This window comes from Dufourea novaeangliae, unplaced genomic scaffold (genome assembly GCF_001272555.1).
Source record: "Dufourea novaeangliae isolate 0120121106 unplaced genomic scaffold, ASM127255v1 scaffold112, whole genome shotgun sequence".
NCBI lineage: Eukaryota > Metazoa > Arthropoda > Insecta > Hymenoptera > Halictidae > Dufourea > Dufourea novaeangliae.
This window is the reverse complement of record NW_015373993.1, coordinates 423631-445856: the sequence shown is the minus strand read 5'-3', so window position 1 is coordinate 445856 and position 22226 is coordinate 423631. Positions and strand designations below refer to the sequence as shown.

General features: G+C 39.4%; 1 protein-coding gene across 1 annotated transcript in view; it reads right to left on the bottom strand.

Moving 5' to 3' along the window:
* LOC107187858 (diuretic hormone receptor) overlaps nt 1–22226 on the bottom strand; it is a 53690-nt gene that overhangs the window by 2793 nt on the left and 28671 nt on the right. Inside the window, 5 exon segments of the mRNA XM_015576042.1 lie at nt 1936–2012; nt 2648–2786; nt 2884–2913; nt 4503–4596; nt 10687–10876. Of these exon segments, the coding sequence (XP_015431528.1) occupies nt 1936–2012; nt 2648–2786; nt 2884–2913; nt 4503–4596; nt 10687–10876 (530 nt within the window).

Sequence of the window (22226 nt, the reverse complement as noted above, 5' to 3'; positions counted from 1 at the left end):
CGGTATTATGACATCAAAGCTATGATGACCATTTAAGTGGGATAGAAACATTTGCCAGAGATTTTAGAATATTTCTAAGATCTATGCATTCGTATCGAAGGGCAATATCGAGTTGCGGAATGTCGACACACCGATGGATTATTGCCTAAAATATGGATATTGAATTGCATCAGACATCGCTTCAAATAATAGCACATGAAATAGGCCGATCGGGAAAATACGCGGTGGTTGATGATTCGAACACATAGATGGCCCCCGTGTTCTACTGCTTACACTACAGCGTCGATAATACTTTTTTTTCCGGATAGAGGTGCATTGGTGATTTCAAAGTCCTTTTTATTACATCATTGTGTTACCGTTTCGTTGTTTTTTTTTTTTGACGTAAAAATCGATACAGGAACATTGCCTTTTTTAGGGACTCTGGACCATTGTTGCCATTGTACTATTGTTACACCAGAAGATTTCCTACGGAATCTCACGAAACACTTTTGTACAGCTTCGTGTCAATGGTATCGAAAGTGATGGAGTTACGTCGTGAGCCGAGGGCAGTCAGTTGAACCGTCGATATTTAATCCGTTGTTCGAAATATCGATAGTTCTCGGTATTTGTGACACGGCTCCGTGTATACCATTTTCAGCGTGTATAAAAGGAAGCCCTGGAAACGCTTGGTTCAACAGCCTCTCATTCCGTGAAATTTTAAAAGGAAATTAAAACGTGTCGAGGGCAAAGCCAGCGGCGCACACTGAACGAACAAGTAAAAAGTCCGCCTCTGATTGACACGTTTTCGTTGCTTCGTGTGTCAGCTTGATCTTTGTTTCTTGCCTCTTTGTTATACACGTGGTCCCGTTCAATAATATATTTTAAATTTAATAGAATATATTTTAATGGGACAAATGAGCTTATATACAGGATGAGTCAGTAAGAATTATTGTCTAAAATAACTCGTCACCTATTATTGGTTTTACGAAGACACGTTTTAAATGGATTATATTCCATTTAACGGGATTCATGGAATAGATGCAATATGATTTTTTCATATCTTGTATTTTCGGAGATATCAGAATTTTTCTCTCAGGAACTTTGAATATATTATGTTTGGTGACCACGCTTCAAATTGAAGTTAAAAAGGGATAGCTGAGGTATAAAATACACTGTCAAGTTTACCCATACAAGCAACAGATTTCTACTTTTAAAAAAATTTTTTAAAACTGGGATTCGTTCCACTGTGCCCCCTGCTGGGGTTACAATATAAACGACTTGGATCAACATAGGTTACAATCATAAGTTTCTATGACACAATAAATTACTTTTAGCATATTTTTATGCTCTATAAAAACTAATGAACTTTTACCCTAGCTCCCACTATTGATCTCTTAAAAAAGTAACGTTTCGATAATCCGACAACCCCAAATCCGCAGTGAAAAGTCGTCAAAACCCAAATTCTCATAAACAATTAAGCATTACAGTTCAGTTTATCTCCAGATCTATTCTGATATACCAATCGTCACGTCTTGTCTTGTTCTTTCTAAGCAACGTAAAAGACAAGAAACGAATGAAGGATATTCGATCAGTGCAGCCTCCGTCGTTGTCCTTGAACGCTCGATATAACGTGTTTGGTTGGACAATCGACCCATCCTCCGATATCTTCCGTTCCATCTGATCATCCGTTCGCGTCACGTTCTTCGCCGGTGCTTTAACACGGTTCACGTCCCGAGGCTTCACCGATATCTCCCGATACACACGGGGAAATTGGGTGATCGACACCAGGTGTATCTTCCCCGTCGATTTAATCCCGGCTGTTCTCGGTACGGAATAAAGTCGAACGCTGGTACGAGTCACTCGACAATCTCACCCCACACTCACCCCATCTATCCCCAGTTTATTTTGTGTTTCCACAGCCAAGCAACGCTCTGTGTGCACAATGGTTACGCTTACCTGATTCGGCTGGGCCATGATACTATGGTCGAGTGACTTCGCGATACCCCAGACGGCGATGAACAGGATTGGCATACCTGGAAATTGTATGGACACGGTTAGGGCTTGGGGAATTTCATTTTCAGCAACGGATAAAACGTCGAAACATAGAATTTTTCGTCGTTATTGAAGTCGGATGATAGTAGTTGCTCGTAGTTCGTAAAGAATGTTACCTTCTGTACATTTGTACCACTCGACTGACCGTAGGCGAGTAATTCTACTTGTCTGACAATGAATGGTTTCTTCTACTTGTTCTGATATTGAATGATCTCCACTTGATGTAGTTTATTGCCCGTTCCCCTTGTCTGACCGTGTACGATATATTCTGTTTGCTTGAAATTAACGACCTGTTCTACTTTTCCTGACAATCGATGATACAGATTTCACCTGTCTGCCTATGCAGTAGCTATCCCATTTGTTTGACGATCGGTGATATATTCTCTTTTATTTGTCAATAGAGGATTTATTCTACGTGGCGGATCATGGTCCGCTTATTCTACTTGGCCGTTTCATGGACCACCTGCTCTACTTGTCTGACCACGGTACACATATTCTACTTGCCTATATTCAAGGGACAATTATTCTATCTGTCTGTTCATTATTTTGCATGGAATTTTCTTCCTAGTTTGTCTTATTAAAAAAAAACGTGAGAACAAGAACCATGACCTCTTACCCCAGCCAATGACGATGCATAGTCTCAGTTTGATGTTGTCCGCAGTGAAGGTTTTCACGACCAGCAGGAACAGGTACAGCCCTGAAACGGAACGGCGCGTTCACTCGGGTACGATACATAATTCATAGGGGAAAGTGAGCTATCGAACCGCCACGTCGCTCCATTAACCCGTTCGACCGTTCACTATCGTTAGTTCGTCGCGTATGAACTCTTCATTTACGCGAATGATATGCGACGCAGGTCGGGACGTCGGGTTGCATGGAAACCTGAAAGTAATAATAATAATAAGAGAATTTATTCATACAAATGCACCAGTCTCAGCAAAGTTTGCGCGTAATTACTTAAAATACTAGCCGTCGTCCTTCTCGAGAATGGAAAGTCCATTGAGAGAATAGTGAAAAGGAAGAGGAAAAAGTTTCTCTGCCGTCTCGAAGGTTTGTTATCCTTGTTTCTGAACTCTTTATCTTTTATCTCTGTTCGCAACTCGACACTTTGTAACTTATATAGAAACAATTCAAGGACTAATCCGTTATGTAAAAATATTTAATTATGTAAAAATGTATCAATAATGTCGCTAACAATTTAATCTAATGGATTCTATTAATTAAAGAATACTCTTTAAATAATAGAAGTGACCTGTTAATTTCCTTTCATGAAATATTACAAAATGTTATGTATATGACTAGATTGCAAATTTTATGCAGTTATCGCATAGACGATTGTCCAAAGACTCGGGACAGTTATGCTGTATTTATTCGTGGTTCAGAGGAGAATAAAATAAACACATATACAACTAATACTGTATAGATTACTAAATAATAATACTTTATAGAACACACTAAATTAAAGAGAATACTTTGGATTGAAAACGATATTGTAATACACGTTAACCGGAAGTACGCCTTCCACACTAGGCAAGACAAAAGAAAAGGAACGCCTCCTTTGGACATGAAATGTAAGATATATATCTTATAAATATACGGTATAAAATTACGCCCTTTTGAATAAGTTCAAATTTTTCAGCCTCAAAATTTTCATAAGGTGTATCGTTAAGTGATTATTCCAGGTGATTAAGTTATCTGAGACACCCTGTATAGTGATCTAGCGTTGGCAAAAGGGCTAATCATAGCCAATTAGCCGGAGGAATGTTCTGCAGAGGGAATTTTTGTGCCGTGACGATCGTATTTTCCATTAGTCGCGAAATCTCCGAGTGCGCCGCTAACGAGCCAGCGAAAAGGAAAATTAATTACGGCCGTTGAGTGGCTGTCGGACCTCCGGTTTTTCGATAATTGAAAGACTGACGGGGAACGGTGGAAATCGTTATGCGTTAACGCTATTGAAATCTCCTCCAATAGAAATACATTCGCATATATTGCGAAACGAAACACTGCCGTGTCGCCGCCATCTTGGATGGTCGGCCATTTTGAGATTTTCACTCAACGTATTTTTTCGATGAACCTGAAGATTTTTTTAAAACAGATCTCAATCATTCGTTAAAAAGTAATTCATAAAAACGTTAATTCGTTGATCGTAAATTCTCGAGACGGCCCAAGTTTTCCTTCTTCGAAGAAGAGGATAATTTTGTGTTTCAGCAACAAGTGGCGCGAGTTTCGCTCTCTGGTGACACTTTTTTTTCAAGTTAAAAGCTTTTGAAACTCTGCCCGCCCGCCCACATCCCCCACCCGCCGTGGAGCGCTCTTGTTTTTTTTCATTAACGCTCGAGAGGGCAACCGATTCACGCCGACAAGTGAATGTCCTCTTCACGTGACAAAGTGCCGGACAATTTGCGTTAATGAGGCGAAGGAACGAAGAATGGTCCTTTGAAAACGAGCTCGAATGTACTCGGTGTATTTACCTGCATCACGTTGTTCAGAATCCACATCAGATCCGCCAATATGTAGGTGAACATCAGGTTCGTGTGGATGTTGTTCTTGATGCAACGCAGCTCCCTGAAACACATGTTATTAATCCTTAGTAGTAACAATAAATTTAAATAGGAATGCTAACGTTTCGTATTCTGGTAATAATAATCGGTGTGAATATTGATTGACACTAGAACCACCAAAGCACTGAAACTATTAATCCTTTGCACTCGGAATTGTCTAATTCCCCATAGATTTTAACTATTCCGTCGTATCGTGGATAGTACTAACTTCTTCCCAGATAGCGCATGACGCCCAATGACGCCTTGAAGACGGCTTAAAGACGCCTTGGACCTAAAACAGCCGTAAAATGGGCGTCTTCAAGGCGTTACACGCTATCTGGGTTTTGGGGTTCATTTACACAATATTAATTCTATTTTTGTCAGGCACATAACATGAATATGGTGCTCGTGTTTCGTGAAATTGGCCACTGATTTATCGCGAGAGATACTCTACAACTTCGCGAATTGTCTCGCGGCAAAGTTTCGCGAAAATAAGAGGAGATTTGTAATACCGTCGGCGGTCGGGCCCCTCTATAAATCCGTCCCATTAAACTACGAGTTTTAAGTAGTTTGATCCCCAGTTTTGTCGCTCGCGAGAACCAAGATAAACGACGCTGTGCACACGCAGTTACCAGTTGCGCGAAGTAATTTCAGCCAGGGGCCGAGTTATTCGAAAACGTTCGGCTGTCTGTCGCTCGTGAAATTGTTTGGACAAGCGAAACGGGCCGCGGACACGCTTGCTATCGGGCCTGCCACTATCGAACTGTCGACGTTTACGCAAATTTCCATTCTCATCGATCCGCCCGCAATAACGTGGAATCAGCGAGAAACTATACTTCGTCTATTCAGAGGCTTCCCGAAGTTTCCACCAAAAAGGTTTTGCAGGTAGAACCGTAAACAATCTACTATACAGTGTCGGTAAAGTAGATGGTACAGTTTGAGTTCGGAGTATAAGTGTTTTTTAATAGATTCCCTATTTACTTCATCATTTTCGTAAAGAAAAATTGTCAAAAAATAGCTTCCATTGTAGGGCTCCAGGGGGAAGGGGGTACTCCTTAAATTTCGTTCAGAACGAAAGAACGATTACCTGAAAATCGCTATCTTTGGACGGTCTCTCATTATTACAGTATATCTTCGATGAATGTTCGAAGACACCTAGACAGTGAACATTAATTATTTTATAAACTACTGTCCATATGCTGAAACAATATCTGAATCTCCTCTTGTCAATGTCGAGGAGCCTTCGAACACTCATCGAGGAATCGCTGTAGTTCGGATAATGGAGGTTCAACGACAGTGAGGTTCATCGTGATCGTTGGCCAGGATTCTCCAGGCGTCGGACGATGAAATTTCTTTCCCCTCGGAGCGTGATAATTTTTCTCGATGAGAATGTACGGTCCGCCAACGGTGCTTATTTATTATTCCGGAGTAACTGCCGCGCGAGAACGTTCCGCGCGTGGAAATAGAGCGGAAAACTCGGGGTTGGGGGCGTTGCCGCATATTTATTTCAACCGCGAGCTAGGAGGTTCGCTAACAAGCGCCCTCGAATGTCCCCCATCCTCGAAATGGGAGTAATTTGCAGAGGGTACGCGGGCCAAGACGGCGGGATAACGACGGTTAAGCCTCTTTCGCGCCGTTGCACGTGAATGAGAAGCTGAATACCGTTTGGGAGGGAGGAGAGGCCAGCAACGAGATTACAGAGAGCAATGGACACAAAGAACAATGGTCGATGAGATCGATCTGGATGGACCAGGAGGTTCATTATTGTGAAAAGAAGTTGACATTTTATAGCTCCCTGTAACTCTCATGGGCGTAGTTAGGTTTTCAGTGGAGTGGGGGCAATGTAATTTTTTCCCTTCGAGAACGGGGCGAAATTCGATTTTTTTCTTGCAGGGGGAGGGGGCAAAATCCAATTTAAAAAATTCCACGTTAAGTTTCTGTGACAAGAAATATTTTACATCGCTTAAAATTCAAATGAATTTGATATATCTCTGTAAACAAAATTCTAATCATTCTTGCTATACGTTAGATATTTGAATGCAGGTGTCATTCCTTTAAACTTGGTTTTTTGGGTATTACAACATATGTGAAAACGAAAAAAAAATCGGAGGGGGACAGCTACCTAGTGTTCCTTGTAAGTCGAAGTTATTCCAACCTAACTAAACTAAAATATTTATGAATTACCTGTAATGCACAAAAGTATGTTTGTTATCGTTGAAAATTGGTGTACTACAGAAAAAGGCAGCCTTGCAACACGTGATGGTTCATTATACACCACGGTCGATCTCTATTTCTCTCTTATAGCGAAGATATTTCTGTTACTCTTATTCCGTAAACTTTCACACAATGGCAAAAATGGTAACTGATCGTCGACTACGTGATTTACTATTACACACACATACACACACGAACCGACCAAGAAATTTATGCTTTTGTTAACACTACGGATGTTCTGCCTTTAGCTGTTCGTGTCACGCGTTCCCTATTCACCGTGTTCGCGTTCAGAACACGAGGTACTATTCCATTTGTAAGGGTCGTTACGCATAATGTTTCTCGCGGGAGTTTACTACCGTCTCCCTGGCAATTCGTCTACTGTTCCCGTTTTGTCGTTTACGTTTATCCTTTGTCTTACCCTGACCTCATTATCCACTCGACAGTATACATTCATAACGTTGATAAAAGGAATAAACAGTGTTCCCTAATTTAAACTAAACACAGTTTTACACTTCAAAATATGTGAAAAAATGTTTTTAGATTGGACCCCATTCAGTTTTCATAATTACGACACTCCTTCACATTACGTTATCTGTAATTTGTAGATTATCTGTCAGACGACTGTACCGAGCACTGAACAATTAGGTACTGAAGCCATCGGTGACTCCTCTCCTAACTCGTATAACCCAAACAAAAATGGCTGCCAGGCTCCACCGTTTATTTTGAAGAATACTTCAGGAGATTCATGGGCGTAGTTAAAATGCACTTGCCCACCCTGCTCCCACTCAGAAGGAAAAATGTGGCCTTTGCCATACCCTGGAGGGGAAAAATTTAATTCTCCCAACGCCTCCCCCCTAGAGAAGAAATATATTATATGAATTAATATTTTGTATGTAAAAATAAATCTAAAATTCATTCAAAGTAATATTTTGTAATATTCACAAAATAATTCTTAATAACTCATGCCCCTGAATTTGAATACAGGGATTTCAATACAGTGATTATTTTGTAAATATTTCGTTAGCAATCAGGTTTAGGGCGTATGAAGATCAACACATTTTTACTCAGAATTTGATACTCTATCGATCCATGGTACAAGAAATAGGTAATTACGTTAATAAAAATCAAGGTGACCTTGAAATCTCTGAAATGCCTCTACCCACAAAAAAATGAAGTCATTATTCGAGGTGAACAAGTTAGCTGAGACACTCTGCAAAGATTCTTTTGGAACATTAAAATGAAATCCTGCTGGAACATCGATAGTAAGACCTTACTGATTATAATTTTTCAGATTTAAAGCATGTTTATTTTTTATTTGAATGACTGCTACAAATTAATTGAAAACTGACCCGAATCTACCCATTCCTTTACAATTCGGAAGAATCCAGGATATAAATCGACAGGTCATGATTACATGGCGGAAATGTTGAATTTCCAAACAGGTTTGTCCGACGAACCGGACGGGCGCATTGTACAGTCCGATTAATAATTTACACCTGTTGGGATCCACGGATTCCGCGTCGGAAGTTTACGTACTCGAAATATCCCGGAACGGTGCTTAATAAAATATCCGACGTTACATGTATCCGACAGGTACTCGCGTGTGTTTCTCCCCTATGGCCTTAAGGCTCCGTATTTTCGAAATTGCCGTTTCCCCTTTGGCCATTAGTCTCTGACCTCGAAAGCTAAAGGCAGGGATACCTCGACTCGGTTCCCCTGGATAATCAGCATACTCGTTGACTCTTTTACCTGTTGCAGGGATAGATTTCACCTTTTCGATAATATATACACTGAATAATTTAATGGAAAGATCTATCACAGACACTGTCGTTGACCCTCGACCTGAATCTTCACCCCTTCTAGGATCTTTGGGGACTATTTGGGCACAATCAGACCTTGGACGTGTCAAGGAATCTTCGATCACTCATCGAGAATTTACTCTACAGTCTCGTTTTAATTCTCAGATATTCGTATCAGAACTCCAGAATTTCTACAAACATCCGTAGTTTAATTATCACTTCGAGAAGTTCCCTTGTTTGTTTTTCATATAGAATCCACTCTGCGAAAGTGTTTGAAATTTTGTATTAAAATCCTCTGAATATGAAATAGATTCCATCGATAATCGATCGAATATCGCGAATTGTCGTTCGTTTCATGTCGTCCCGATGGGGTTTTCGAGTCCATCTCGCATTAAAATGTCGCACAAGGAAGACCAAGAATAGGATGTTTCCGCGGTCGTGAGATCGAGTTCGCGAAATGTATGTAGCTCGATTTCCCGTGTGGAAACGCAAAGGTTCCAGCCGACTGCGACGGTTTAATAAATGATCAGAGGCACGGCGAGTCACGTCGGAATGTCGTTTTCTTCCTCGTTAAGGGAGCAACGAGAAAGTTTCTGCTCCCACGGTCTTTGACTACGCAATCGATCTCTCCCCTTTCCCTCATCGGTTGCATATGCACATCGGAGGGCCAATTTCGTTAGGAAGTCTACCATCGATTTTCCGGACTGGGGAACCAGTTGCGTACGGTAACTACGTTACGACGAGAAATATTCAGAATTTTCCGACTGATGGGATTACGGACTACTGATCAGAATTCATTTATTTGGTATTCATGGATTAACCTTTTCAGTCTGAAGGTAACAATCGATCAATTACCCGTGTTACTTGTGAAAAAAGTGCGTACTATAACGATTTATCGGTTTTCGCCTTTTGTAATTGACTTTCGACGATAATAATTTCATTCTATTATATGTATAGTATGCCCGGTTGATGTGCATACCATACAAATATATAAGTTATTTGATTTTATGGAGCAAATATAATAGGATTTTTTCATTTTTTTTAATTGTTATTTATAAAGACTTTAATAACAATGTTATTTTTCCAAGTGGATACGATGTATTTGGTTAGGTCTCTTTGAGTAATAATATCACAACAATTCCGTTGTTTCTTGTCTCGCGGATACACGTTATGGGCAAAAGACGCTAACCGAACTTGAGAAATTATTCTTGGAACAGAATTTTCAAATATGTTGTTGAAACATGAATTATTTATTCAAATGCGAGACACCATACTTTTGAACGACCCTATATACGTACGCTGCTTGTAAATTTTCTACCGCCTATTCGAACACACCACGAAACGAAATTAAAAGCAACACATTTTCGTGGCTGTTGCCTACGTTAACGAAACAAGGCGTGAAAATACGGGCTGTTTAACGCTGTAAACCTTCACCCCTGATCGAGGCGAGTGCAGTACTGTTTTATTCGAATTATTTTTTCCACGGTGCGTGGTACATATTGCACGGCTAATTCACGCAAAGTCCAGCCAGAGTTTTTATCAGTGGCGCGTGGGGAGTTTTATTCTCGTATTTATGACCATCTACCGCGTTAGGAAAACACTCCTGGGAGAGAAACGGTTTTCCCTCTTGTGGCGATGATAAAAAGCTGAAAACGATTACGGGTCTACATGTGACGCTTCGTTATGAGGGGCGATTTTTGACAAACAGGCGAACTTAACTTCCCTAGTGTATATGTAGCTTAATATTCGCGAACTAACAGTTAAATATAACTTACCAATACCGATAACAATTAACAGATAAACAGATTAATCAATTACTACAGTATACCATTGAAAATATTATTCCCATGCTTTCTTTCCTCTAAACTTATAGTAGTAAAGGTGCGTATCCACTAAGGCACAGGTAGGGAAAATTGATGATCAATTTTTTCAATTGAATACCGATTACCTGATGGTCAACTTACTACAATTAGTTCGTATAAGCCGAAAGATATCAATACCCTTTTCGTGGTTCCTATTTGAACACGCACAAAGTGAATACGCGGCTTTACCACCATTCGCCTTGAACCAATACATCGCGAGTAAAATTGAAATATTCTTACTTGCAGTAGAGGAATATCGAGACCGCGACGATTAGGGTGAACAGCGAGAGGCTGTAGCCGACGAAATAGATCGTGGTCGAGACGACCTCAGATCCGCCTTCGATCGCTGGTTCGCGTACGTCACGGCACAGGCTGTAGTTCGAATAGTTGCTCCACGTACCGTCGAGCCTGCACCAACGGCTCGCGTTCTCTGCAAGAACAAAAAAGGTCACGGTTTTATTAGTATTCGCGTTTTAATGCCGGACTTTTTCCCGTCGACCCTCGGGAGATGTATAATGACTTTATTACCGGCGAAGCGTGCCCCGGGAACGTCAGACGGAATACCCAATAGGGGGTTTTCCGTTTGCGTAGCGATGGGTTCGAGCTGATCACGAGTTGAACCCTATTTAGCACAGTTTTGAGACTAAAACGTAATTATTAACGATTTGTCTTCTGCGGATCTAGTAATAGGATTTATTATGTCTATGATTATCTAGGAAAAGCTTATTATTATTTTGTTAATTAAGGTAATTTTTAAATTAATTGAAATATCATTAAACGTTTGATTACGGTAAAAAAATACAAAGATGAATTTATATAATAATCATGAATCAATACAGTAACCCAAGACACATAATCTAACAATTCCTATTATTAAATAATAGTTAGATTATGTGTCTCGGCTTACTTCATTGATTAATGGTTATTAATTAAATTCTATTTGCCTATCACGAACATTTGCACATAATATCCATTGAGATATGATAATTTCTTCATGAGCACATACGTGTCAATGAAGAAAAACGCAAAATTCAAAGAATTTTATTAAGTTACAAAAAAGATCGGAGTCTATTCTCGTGACCCTCTGTGGTAATGAAACGCAGAGAAAGCTTCTACGATCTACGATTGTTCCTCTCGCTTGAAACTCTCTCCATCAGCCACGAATCAATATTTCCCCATATGTAACATTTAAATATAAATGTCGAAAGTCCCGTCGCCTGGAGCGACTGGAATCATAGATTTTTCGCGAACAATGCATCCCATGGAATAATGGGCCCCTGCAATGAAAAATCGTTCCTACGCTGTTCGGGCTACTGTATATTGCTATTTGATCTGTTACGATTATTTTACCATTACGAAGAAGAATACTGAAGGTGTGATTAACCTGTCTACCGCCTGTCGATCATAGATACATAATGGAATCCAGAACAATTGGGGCCATTATTGCTATTCCTTCGATTACTTCAGAATTATGTGTAACCTGATCCACCATTCGTGGATCACAGATTGATAACGGCTCCAGTACGACTAGGGTCATTATTACTTCTTTCTTGTCTGATCTAAAATTCTATGTAACCTAATCCACATGTTCATAATGGCTCCAGGATGACTAGGGCCATTATTACTACTTTTTCGTCTGTCTTAAAATTCTCTGTAACCTGGTCTACCATTCGTGGATTTCAGATTAATAATGGCTTGAACTACCAGGGCCATTATTACTACCTTTTCATCTGTTTTAAAACTACGCGTAACTTGAACCACCATTGCTGGATCACAGATTGATAATGGCTCCAGTACGACTGGGGCCACTGTTACTAGTTTTTTGTCTGTTCTAAAATTCTGTGTTACCTGATCTACCACCCCTAGATCACAGGTTCATAATGGCTTCAGTATGACTAGGGCCATTATTACTACTCCTTCGCCTGTTTTAAAATTCTTTGTAACCTGATTCACCATTCGTGGATCACAGGTTGAAAATCGCTGCCCCAGGAGAAATCGTCTAGTGGCACCGCTGCGTGGTATTCGTGGGAACACAGATATATCGGCCGACATTTACATTATTCAGGATCGACGGAGGAAAGTATAATCGATAATATCGGGGAATGGTCCTCAAAATGGAATCGGTCTCCGCACGTATAAACAGCGTTCTTAATTTACATCCGTCGCCGACCCTCGACACGCGGATGATTAATACAGAATCGTGAATGTGACACCTCGGCGGGATGTTCTTCTATTGAATATTCTCTTCCATCTAAAAACAGGCTCTGCGAGTTAACCGAGAGAAACTGGATAAAAAAATTCGAGATGCTTTAATAGGCTACGTTTTCTGCTACGGTGTTTCATTCGACGCGCAGTCTTCGTCACTATTCAAGGAATTTTCTTTAAAATCAAAAACAACAAATAATACGATCGTTTTCTTTTGAAATTTTTTTCGAAAGTAAGTTAGTATTCGGACATTTTAGGCATTAAACTAAGTTCCCGTGGAATTGAATGTAGGTTTGCAAATAAAACCTATTTTTGATGAATATTTATTAGTTTATTTTACAAATAAGAAACTATATCAAAAGTATTTTTAATGAATATTTATTAGTATATTTTACGAATAAGAAACTATATCAAAATCCATTTTTAAAGAACATTTACTAGTTAATTTTACAATAAATGGTCATTAAGAATAGGTTTTGATACATTTTTTTGTTTGCCAACTTATTTACAATTCCAAGGAAAATTCGCTTAATGTCTAAGATGGCCGAATACATTTAAGATCAACTGTATGTCTACTGTATAGCAACAGTAAGCAAATGATAACTTGCGAAAAATTTGCAATGGAACTTACAGGACCATGATAGGTACATATATCATGGTTCACATTAGATGTTACGTTCTCGCATGATAAATGTAGCTTTTCATGGGATGCGATCCCATTACAGGAATGTCAGATTTATGTAACGAGGCTGCATCTTCTCCCTAGATTTTCATCTTATTTCGTGCCTATATATTTTCTTACTCTGTCCTGGGTACTATTAACGTAAAGTAAAATAGACGACGGTATAGCAGCCTGGCTTAAATTACATTAAAACGATAAAATGTAACTAACCATAACCTATTATTCTTCAGTACGAATACCATGTCTTTTGCACTCCACGATACTTAAAAAGATATCTAATATGTACATACATAATGTAGATGGTAAATCAATAGGAACTACCATCCAAAATAACTCGTTACCTATTGGCTGTATCAAGAAACGTTTTAATGAAACATGTAGCATTTTAAGGGACACATCGGATAGATACAATTTGATTTTTCTTGTATCCTACCTTTTTTGAGATATCAAGGTGATAAGTTTTTCAAAGTCAATGCACATTTTTTCTAATGCCATCATGATATAGGTCGTTAAAAATTTGAAATTCACTTATATAATTTTTTCCACCATCTGATTTGTCCCTTGAAACCATTTCAAATACATAAAAAATATTTTTCGTACGATCACAGATAGAGAAGATATTTAGGTGGTCTGTTTTAAGCGGAACACCCTGTGTATTCGTATGTTACACACTATCGCTCATAAATATGTATTAGGACACCTGTCCAATCCTTCCCCATTGTTCGCCCAAGGTTAATAGGATTCCAAAGAAAAAAAAACGTGGTTTAAATGTGTCCCGAACGAGCACGAACGATCTCCTGGCTCGGCGTGGATCCGAGCGTGGTTGTTTCGATGAAACGTCCGTGAAAAAAATTGCTGTATTTTTCGTTCGAACGCGGCTTTATTCGATCGTTGCGTACCCTTTGTGACAGATTCGGGGTTGTCGATGCAGCGTGAAAGGGGGCCGAAAGAACCGCGGATGCGTTCCATTTTCCCCGGTAAAACGCGTACCAACGCAATTGTCACAGGAATATTGAATGATGATCGAAAAGAATTCCGACTAGGGTGGTTCGCAACGGGGTGCTGGAAGGGATGGAGGGAGGATTTTTCAGCGGTCCAACCGACTACGAGTTACTTCTGTCAACGTCCGCCTCCTCTCTGTTACGTTGCCCGTCAAAGGAAACAGTGAAACGGACGAGAATAAATGCAGAATAGAGATTCTCTTTGAAAGGACGATCGAACCGATTCGAAGTAAACAGGTGGGTACCGTGAACGGTAGTTCAGTCGCCGAAAGGAACGAAAGAAAAATATTCTCGTTTAAACCAGCGACAGCTTCCACGTACTGCGTTAAAAAAATTCGATATTGGACAGAGGGGTTCGATCCTTTTAGCGGTGGAAGCGTATAAATGGTGGCGGCTATACGGGTACAGTTATTGTTTTCACGTGAGCATCGTTATTTGTTTGTTATTGTCTGTTTAAAACCTGGGATATTGAAATTTGCGTTTCTACTGAGATTTATTGGTTGGTATCGTTGCAGGTAAGATTAGTAAAATCAGATCGATCATTGAGTTGACTGAAAAGAAATGTTTATAAAAGGTATCTGTATAAATATATAATATTGAAAGAGTCGAGTAGATCGTAATATAGTCAATAATAGTGTTGATATTATCAAAAGACGATCACACTCTTTGGAAAGTGAATAATCACAGAAACGAATCTCTTGTTAGTAATAAATCTATTCCACTTGTCTGACCACTAACGGACCACGTTCCACTTGTCTGGTTCACAAGAGCCACTATTCCACTTGTCTGACCAGCGAGTGACCGTTACTACTCGCCCGACGAGTCGTGATACCCATTCCCCTTGTCTTAACCGTGGTGGACCTATACTACTTGGCTGACCAGATCTATCCTTATTCTACTTGTCTGGTTGGAGACGTCCCCATTCCACTTTCCTGCTTCGGAGGAGTTTCTGTTTCAATTTTTTAACGAAGAGTCTCTATTACAGTTTTTCGATCTGGAATAGTCGCTGTTCCCTTTTTCCAATGTGGTATGGTCCTTATTCCTATTATCTGACCACTGACGGGCTCTATTCCACTTAGCGAATTATAATTGCTTTAGACTATTTGTGCAATCGCGATCTATCCACTGAACTTATCTGATCATTAATAATTTATTCTGCTTGCCCAATCATCCCTACCTACATTTTGCATAATTAACTATAATTTAATCCCATTTTCCAACAATCGACTGAAGTTTGTAGTCCCTTCTCATTTAAGTTCTTGCATACCAAATGGCGCAACAATGACGTACTTCCGTGTCGCCGTCATGTCGCCAAGAAGGAATCCAGTCGTGCACCATCCCTCTGGGCAAATGAGATACTCGCCCGTTTTTACAGTGTCTCCAACGCTTGTCGTTATTTCCCTTGCGAGCCCGTTACCCCTATTCGTCTCTCTCTTCGATAATTGAAATGCTGATTATAAAGCAACGAAACGACCAAAGTGTCCCGGCAAAGAAACTTTCCTCCGCCGGCCGGGAAACTTGGGAAAGTTGAATTCGATATTCCGGAAACAAGGGGCTAAGTCCTCCAGGAACACTAATACAGGATATCAACGACAAATCGTTGTTCCGTTTAAGCTGGAATAACAGCGCGAAAATTGTTATTTTCGCCTTGTCCGTGTCAATATCACGGTAAAATTGGACCTCTTATTTTAATTTCCTTCACGAAAAAGATTATGGAAAGTGAATCTGACGGGAATTATTCAGGCAAAAATAAAGTGAATCTCGCATAAATTATTCAGAGAAAAATGACGTAGAAAGTAGAATCTCGCGTGAATTATACAGATTATTAAAGAGCCGATTATCATTACAGAAAATTATCGATATATTAAATTATTATTCTCCAATTCGTTCTAATTTTAAACGTAATATTTAATCCTGCTATTCTCCTCGGGTTTGCATAACCCGAAATAAATGTTATATTTCAGTAGCTATTATATTTTTTCGTATTTGTTTTTCGTATCCTAGATGCTTAAATTTCGCGTCCACTTTTTGTGTAATTCGTATTTTTTCAGAACAAATCATTTCAAAGTTTGACATAATTTTATTCGAAGGGATACAAATGTGAAGAATAAGTGAGGAGAACAGCAGGGGGTTAATAGTTGTATTTTTATATAATACTAAAACACGTTTAAAAAGTTATTTAAGCAGATGAAAATGATTTTGTTCTTTTCCATCCGTAAAATTGATGGAAAAGTATAGTGACTCGACCTGTTTTAATTGATATCTTTACTGAAAGAGAATCTCAGTGTCGGATCCGATACACTAATTTTCTTTAATGAGAGACTTTACGGAACGTTTAAAAAAATTCTAATTGCGATCACGTTTCACAGGGTCGCTAAGAGTCGACCGTGTAGTAGATTATAACTTTTTCATCGCGGAAAACCTTCATCTTTCATCGTCCAGAGTGGTTCGCTTCGAGGGTCGATCATCGGGAGTTTCCTTGACGTTGATAGAGTTGGAAAAACTGCGAACTCTACGCATCCATGGACATCCTCGGTTTTTAGAAAATGTACGAAGGCAGCGTGTGTCTAATGATCTACAGGTTTAATGGTAGATCGTAGACCTGACAATGACCGTTTCTAATTACCTAAAATGGCCTTACCTCCAGTTAGCCATTTTAAGAATCTTTAACAAATTATTATTTAAGAGTCTATTAATTTCTAGTCGATCTTAAGTATCTTAAGATTCTATGACTTCTAAGTGATAATTATCGTGACTAGTATCAGATAAAAGAGCACGTTCAAAGAGCAAAAATCTCGGCGTAATCAATGGCTGCGTTCGAATCAACATTAATGTCGCTCTCAGAAATTATTCCGCCAACAGAATCATAATAATATGCACGGCTAATAACCGTGCGCCATATTTCATTCGCAGAACACGATGCACCATTTGTGATCCCTAATTCTCTGTAATGCCGAGTAACGTCGATCTAAGCTCCTTTGAATACTGAGATCAATACTCGAGTCGTGACTATACTGCGTCACTTTAGTATCTGAACGGCTCATATACAGGAAAATAGGAAAACACTTATTAATCGTTAAGGGGTGGTTTCAGAATATCAGAAAAAAAAACGAAAAACTACCCGATGCTTCTACCGAAGTCCCCTACAAACTCACAAAGTTAAAAAAAATATTATATTTTTTTTATGATTTCAAGTTTTATTTTTTTTTAAACTTACTAGATTTAAAGCCTCTACAAGTTCCCCTGTTACTTCGCCATGTTAGAATCCACTCTGTAAAAGTTTTTTTTTTTTAATTTATTTTTTAATTCACTTATAGTAACATTTGGCCTACTTGAAATTAGAAACTATTTACAATCCGTGAAAGTGTCCGAAGGTGTACAACCCCATCGTGTCCAAAGTTTATATCGATAATACAGTCGTCGATACATTAACGAGGAAGCTCGTCGAAAGTTCAGTCGAATCGACAGGTCCCTCATCGGGTATTGGGGCGACGCACGCCCTGTTAAGCGTATCGATGGAAGGGTGATCCCCGAGATTCATGAGCTGAAAACACGTTAAGCTCCAGGAAGCGGGTAGAGTCTGCCCCGGGTTACAAGATCGTGAATTAATCATCTGACCGTGGCCCAAACCCCAGATGCAGCCGTGATTAAAGCGGTACGTAATGAGCTGTTTACCCTTCCGTTCGCCACTCACAAGATGAAATCATGACGGCCGATGTGGAATCGTGGATACGAAAGCCGTATTGGCGATTACGTTCCGTCGCTGTGTGACTGGCTCATGGTACAGGGAATGGTAACGATATTATCTGATAGTGAAACCCAAGGATGACGATATTAATCTGACAGTGAACTCAATGGTAACGATCGGCTAGTGAACTCAATGGGGGTCGTAAGTGATAGCCTCCTTTTGAGGGCTTAGCTCTCATTTAGGGTTCTCGAATCCAGAGATGCGTTCGGGTGGTCTCGAAGTTTTCGACGTTGATCGAAAGGGAAGATAGTTTGAAATATTAATCGACATGGAAATAATGGAAAATTTTGGTTTTGGAGATCAAAAGAATATTTCTTACGCCTCGAGTACAATCCTCTGTCCACTTAGAGTTTGTGCACTTCCGAAATGTATTTAAACGTTTCTGCAGTTTTCGATACTGGTGCAAAAGGAAACAAATTTAAAATTCTAATTGATATTGAGAACTAATGGAAAATTTTGCTTTTCACTAGGGTGTCGCAAACTTCGGAAACGCCTGAAGAATATCTCTGACGTCTACGTAGTGGGCATAAACATAAGTCTGTCCACCTCAAATTTTTCTACAGATGATCATCGCAAAGTATACAAATTATCCTTTTACTCGTTGAATACAAAATTTCCCATTATTTCAATATCAATCAACATTTGAAATCAGTATCCCTTTAATTCTCCCTGTTTGTAAAATCGTGAAAATGCCACCAGAGAAACGAGCTCCCTCCGCCAATGGAAACAATCGAATCATCCGTAATTAAATTAATAAAAAAAAAACGATGCACAACCAACAACCTGCTTTGAACGGGAATCATTTCGATCAATACTTTACAATCGAACGCCCAGAGGCGTTTATTGGCTGACGCGCCACGAACACAAAAATCATGCGGGCTAAAAGGATTGGGGAAAGCGTAGATAGGTATTAATTGGCACTTCAAATGTGGATATCTTAAAAAAGGTGCAAATATGAGCAAGACTTCTCAATTGGTCTCCTAAAGGGACCAGTATATTTTACAATATCCAGCGAAATTTGTTACAGTGATATGTATAGACATTAAATGTGTGATACTAGCAACAAGCTGTTACGTTTCATCAAAAAAATTTATTGTGCCCAGTTTTTCGGGGAAAAAAGACCATTGCGCGACCGCGACAAAAGTGTTCACAGACCATTTCCATCGAGCACAATTAGGAGAATTTATCGAACCCCAGCGACAAATGACAGGGGGTGAGGGGTGGAACCAGCGGTGAAATAAAAATAATTGCTCGACGGGGATGTAACGAGAAACATTTCAGTCGCGAATCGACGCGAGAGAAGCGAAATCGAATTACGCAGGGACTCGATTAACGGCCACGAGCACAAAGCAATTACAACGCAGACGGTAATTCGATTTATCGTTTCTCCTTCGATTGTAAAATTTGACTCCACTTTTTGCAACGCCATCCCACCCCCGTTCCTGCATCGTCTGTTTCTTCGACAAGGCGTAGGAAACGAACGAAACAAAAACAAACGAATGACCATAGTGGTCGTGGCAGATGGAACGTTTGAACGATTAAAAGTCGGAGCTTTTTTGCGAGTCTTAATCAAATATCGTGAACATCCAAGTGTCGTGTGTGCGACATGAATGGGCCTTGAATGGCCGATTGATCGGTAAATTACTATTGAACAGTTCTGTTCTGATTATTATTTCTGTACAGTTCAGTTTCTGTCCACGTTCACATATGCATTGAAATTCCAATGTGAATAAGCCCGGGGGACTTAAAGTCACCGATTTGAAGATGGCGGCCCGGTAAGAGACTTAGCAAAACTCGGTTGATGCACGGGATTTATTGCGAAAAGTTATTGGAAACCTTCCAGCCCCATAATCTCTCGACTCGCTCCAGAATCGGCAGCTGATTCCTTTTATATTATTACCCCTCGTCTACTACAATTTTCTCCGACGTTTTCATCGAAAATCTGACGGTTTTATCGAACGCGTTTGCCATTTCCCACGCGATGAGAAGTATTATAAATATTATAACCACGATCTATTAATTACAATTCTAGAAGACTTTACCAGAAAATTTAACAGTTTCTGAAAACGACATCAGAGAATTTTTAATGATATTTGGTGCTTGAATATTTTAACACGACGTGACAAATATAATTAGATTGCGTAAGTTCTTATTTATCGTATTTTTCTCTTCTCTAAAATCCCAGCGAAAACTTTCACAACTTTCGCTAGCCAGTCTCGCGATAACGTGCGTTACTCCGTTGAAAATTCCTCATGTAAAGGATACGACAGCGTTTCGCGCACTTTCTCGACGAGGAATCGGAGATCTCAAGTTTATGTAAAGTGGGGCCCCATCGCGAGATATTATCGAGCAACGCCGCGTTCGATGGATTTATGCCTTCGATTTACAGGTTCGTAGGGTCGAGACGATCTATCCTTGTCGTAAAATCTTAAAGAAGGGAAGAATAAGCTGCGTAAGTTAGGGATGATCTTTCATGATCACGATCATCGTGAATGGGGTTTTCACAACGTAATTCCTTACCTCGTCGAAAAATTTGTCGAAAGAAAATTCTAAGGAATCCTTCTCCATGGCTTTATTTACACGGTAAACAACTTACAATCTGGATCTCAGAGAATCGCGACAAGCTTGCTCGATATGCAGGAACTATCGTGCACAGTTGGTGCTGCGAGGGGTTACACGGATTAATGAAATTTTTAATTAACGGCATTCTCGAGACATTTTCTGCGTTCAGTAGCGAAATACCAGTCGCTGGTGATTACCAACTGAAAATTAAATTTGTCAACCAACGCTTCGCGAATTCTGGACGAATTTACAAATTATTATTAGGTGGTCTGCCGAGTTTCAAGTAAATTGCGAAAGTTCGTTATTACTACGTATTATCATTAATTTATTTATGACAAAATTCCTTACGATAAGCTGCTTTCGTTACTGTATAATACTTCAATAAAAGAAAAAAATTAAAGATTTTTACAGAGTATCGAATTTTCGTCACATAAATACGAACTAATTAACATTGTTCGATGCTCAATTGTAATCAATACATCCAGGAAATTTAGTAACATTTTTTAATCCACCAATCTCTAACTCTCTCTTTCTCTCTGTGGAAAAATCTGCTACAATTTGCTTGAACCTCGTTCATGAAACACTTTCATTCTATCTTTCACATTTTTCTATACCAATGTATTTCTTTCTCCATTTCCTCGTTATGCTTCCATTCCGCCGTAACGAAACGAAGTTACTTTCATCAAGAATGTTCAGTCTGTCAAAGCAGGGAAATTTAGTGACCGAGCCAGACGAAAATATTCGTACATTCGACGGACCTGTTACAGAGAAACGAAATTCCTCGAATATTTTTAGTAAGCATTTAGTGTATAAACACCTTCTACGACGTTAAGGTTGAAATTAAAAAAATTAACATTCAAATAAATTGTAAAACAAACGAAAAAAAATTAAACATTCTTATTTAATTTCTTTTTCATTTTTGCAATAACAAGCGGATTTTATATCACGGAAAGCTGAACGGGACGCGAATCGTAACGGAAAAACTGGGTCGCTGACGATTTCACGTTGGAAACCAGGTAATCTGAAAAACCATCCGCCGACTGACCGTGATAATGATCGCTAGCTGATATTGGCCGACATTTAATGTTTGCTAGAAGCAAACTGTCGCGAAATTTCGTCGCTCGCGGCTCGACAGATCCCGAGATGGTGTCAGGCTCTTTGTTTATAAACCCAGTCGACAGAGTTGGTATTGTTTACGTTACATCGTTAATTAGAGAGTGCATTGCGTCGAACGATGGAAGTTTAAAGGCTCTTACAAAGGAACACCATGAACGTTGACTCGCGGATTGGAATGAAACTTTGTGGGTTTATAGAGTGATTACAGACGAGAATAACGGTATGTTTCATTTATACCCAATCGTCCTTAAAGGGTGTGAAAACCAACCTCAAAGGTAAAATGGGTACCTCCACTTTTTCGCGTGTAACTCTTAAAGTACAGGAGATAGAAAAAAATGTTTCAAACAAAAGTTTAATGGTACACCAAGCGTTATAAACTAGCGTTCAAAAAATGTTGAGAAAAGGTTTTTTCTTATTAACAAAATTAAAAAAAATTTTGTTAACACGTGTTTATAGTGTTTACTGT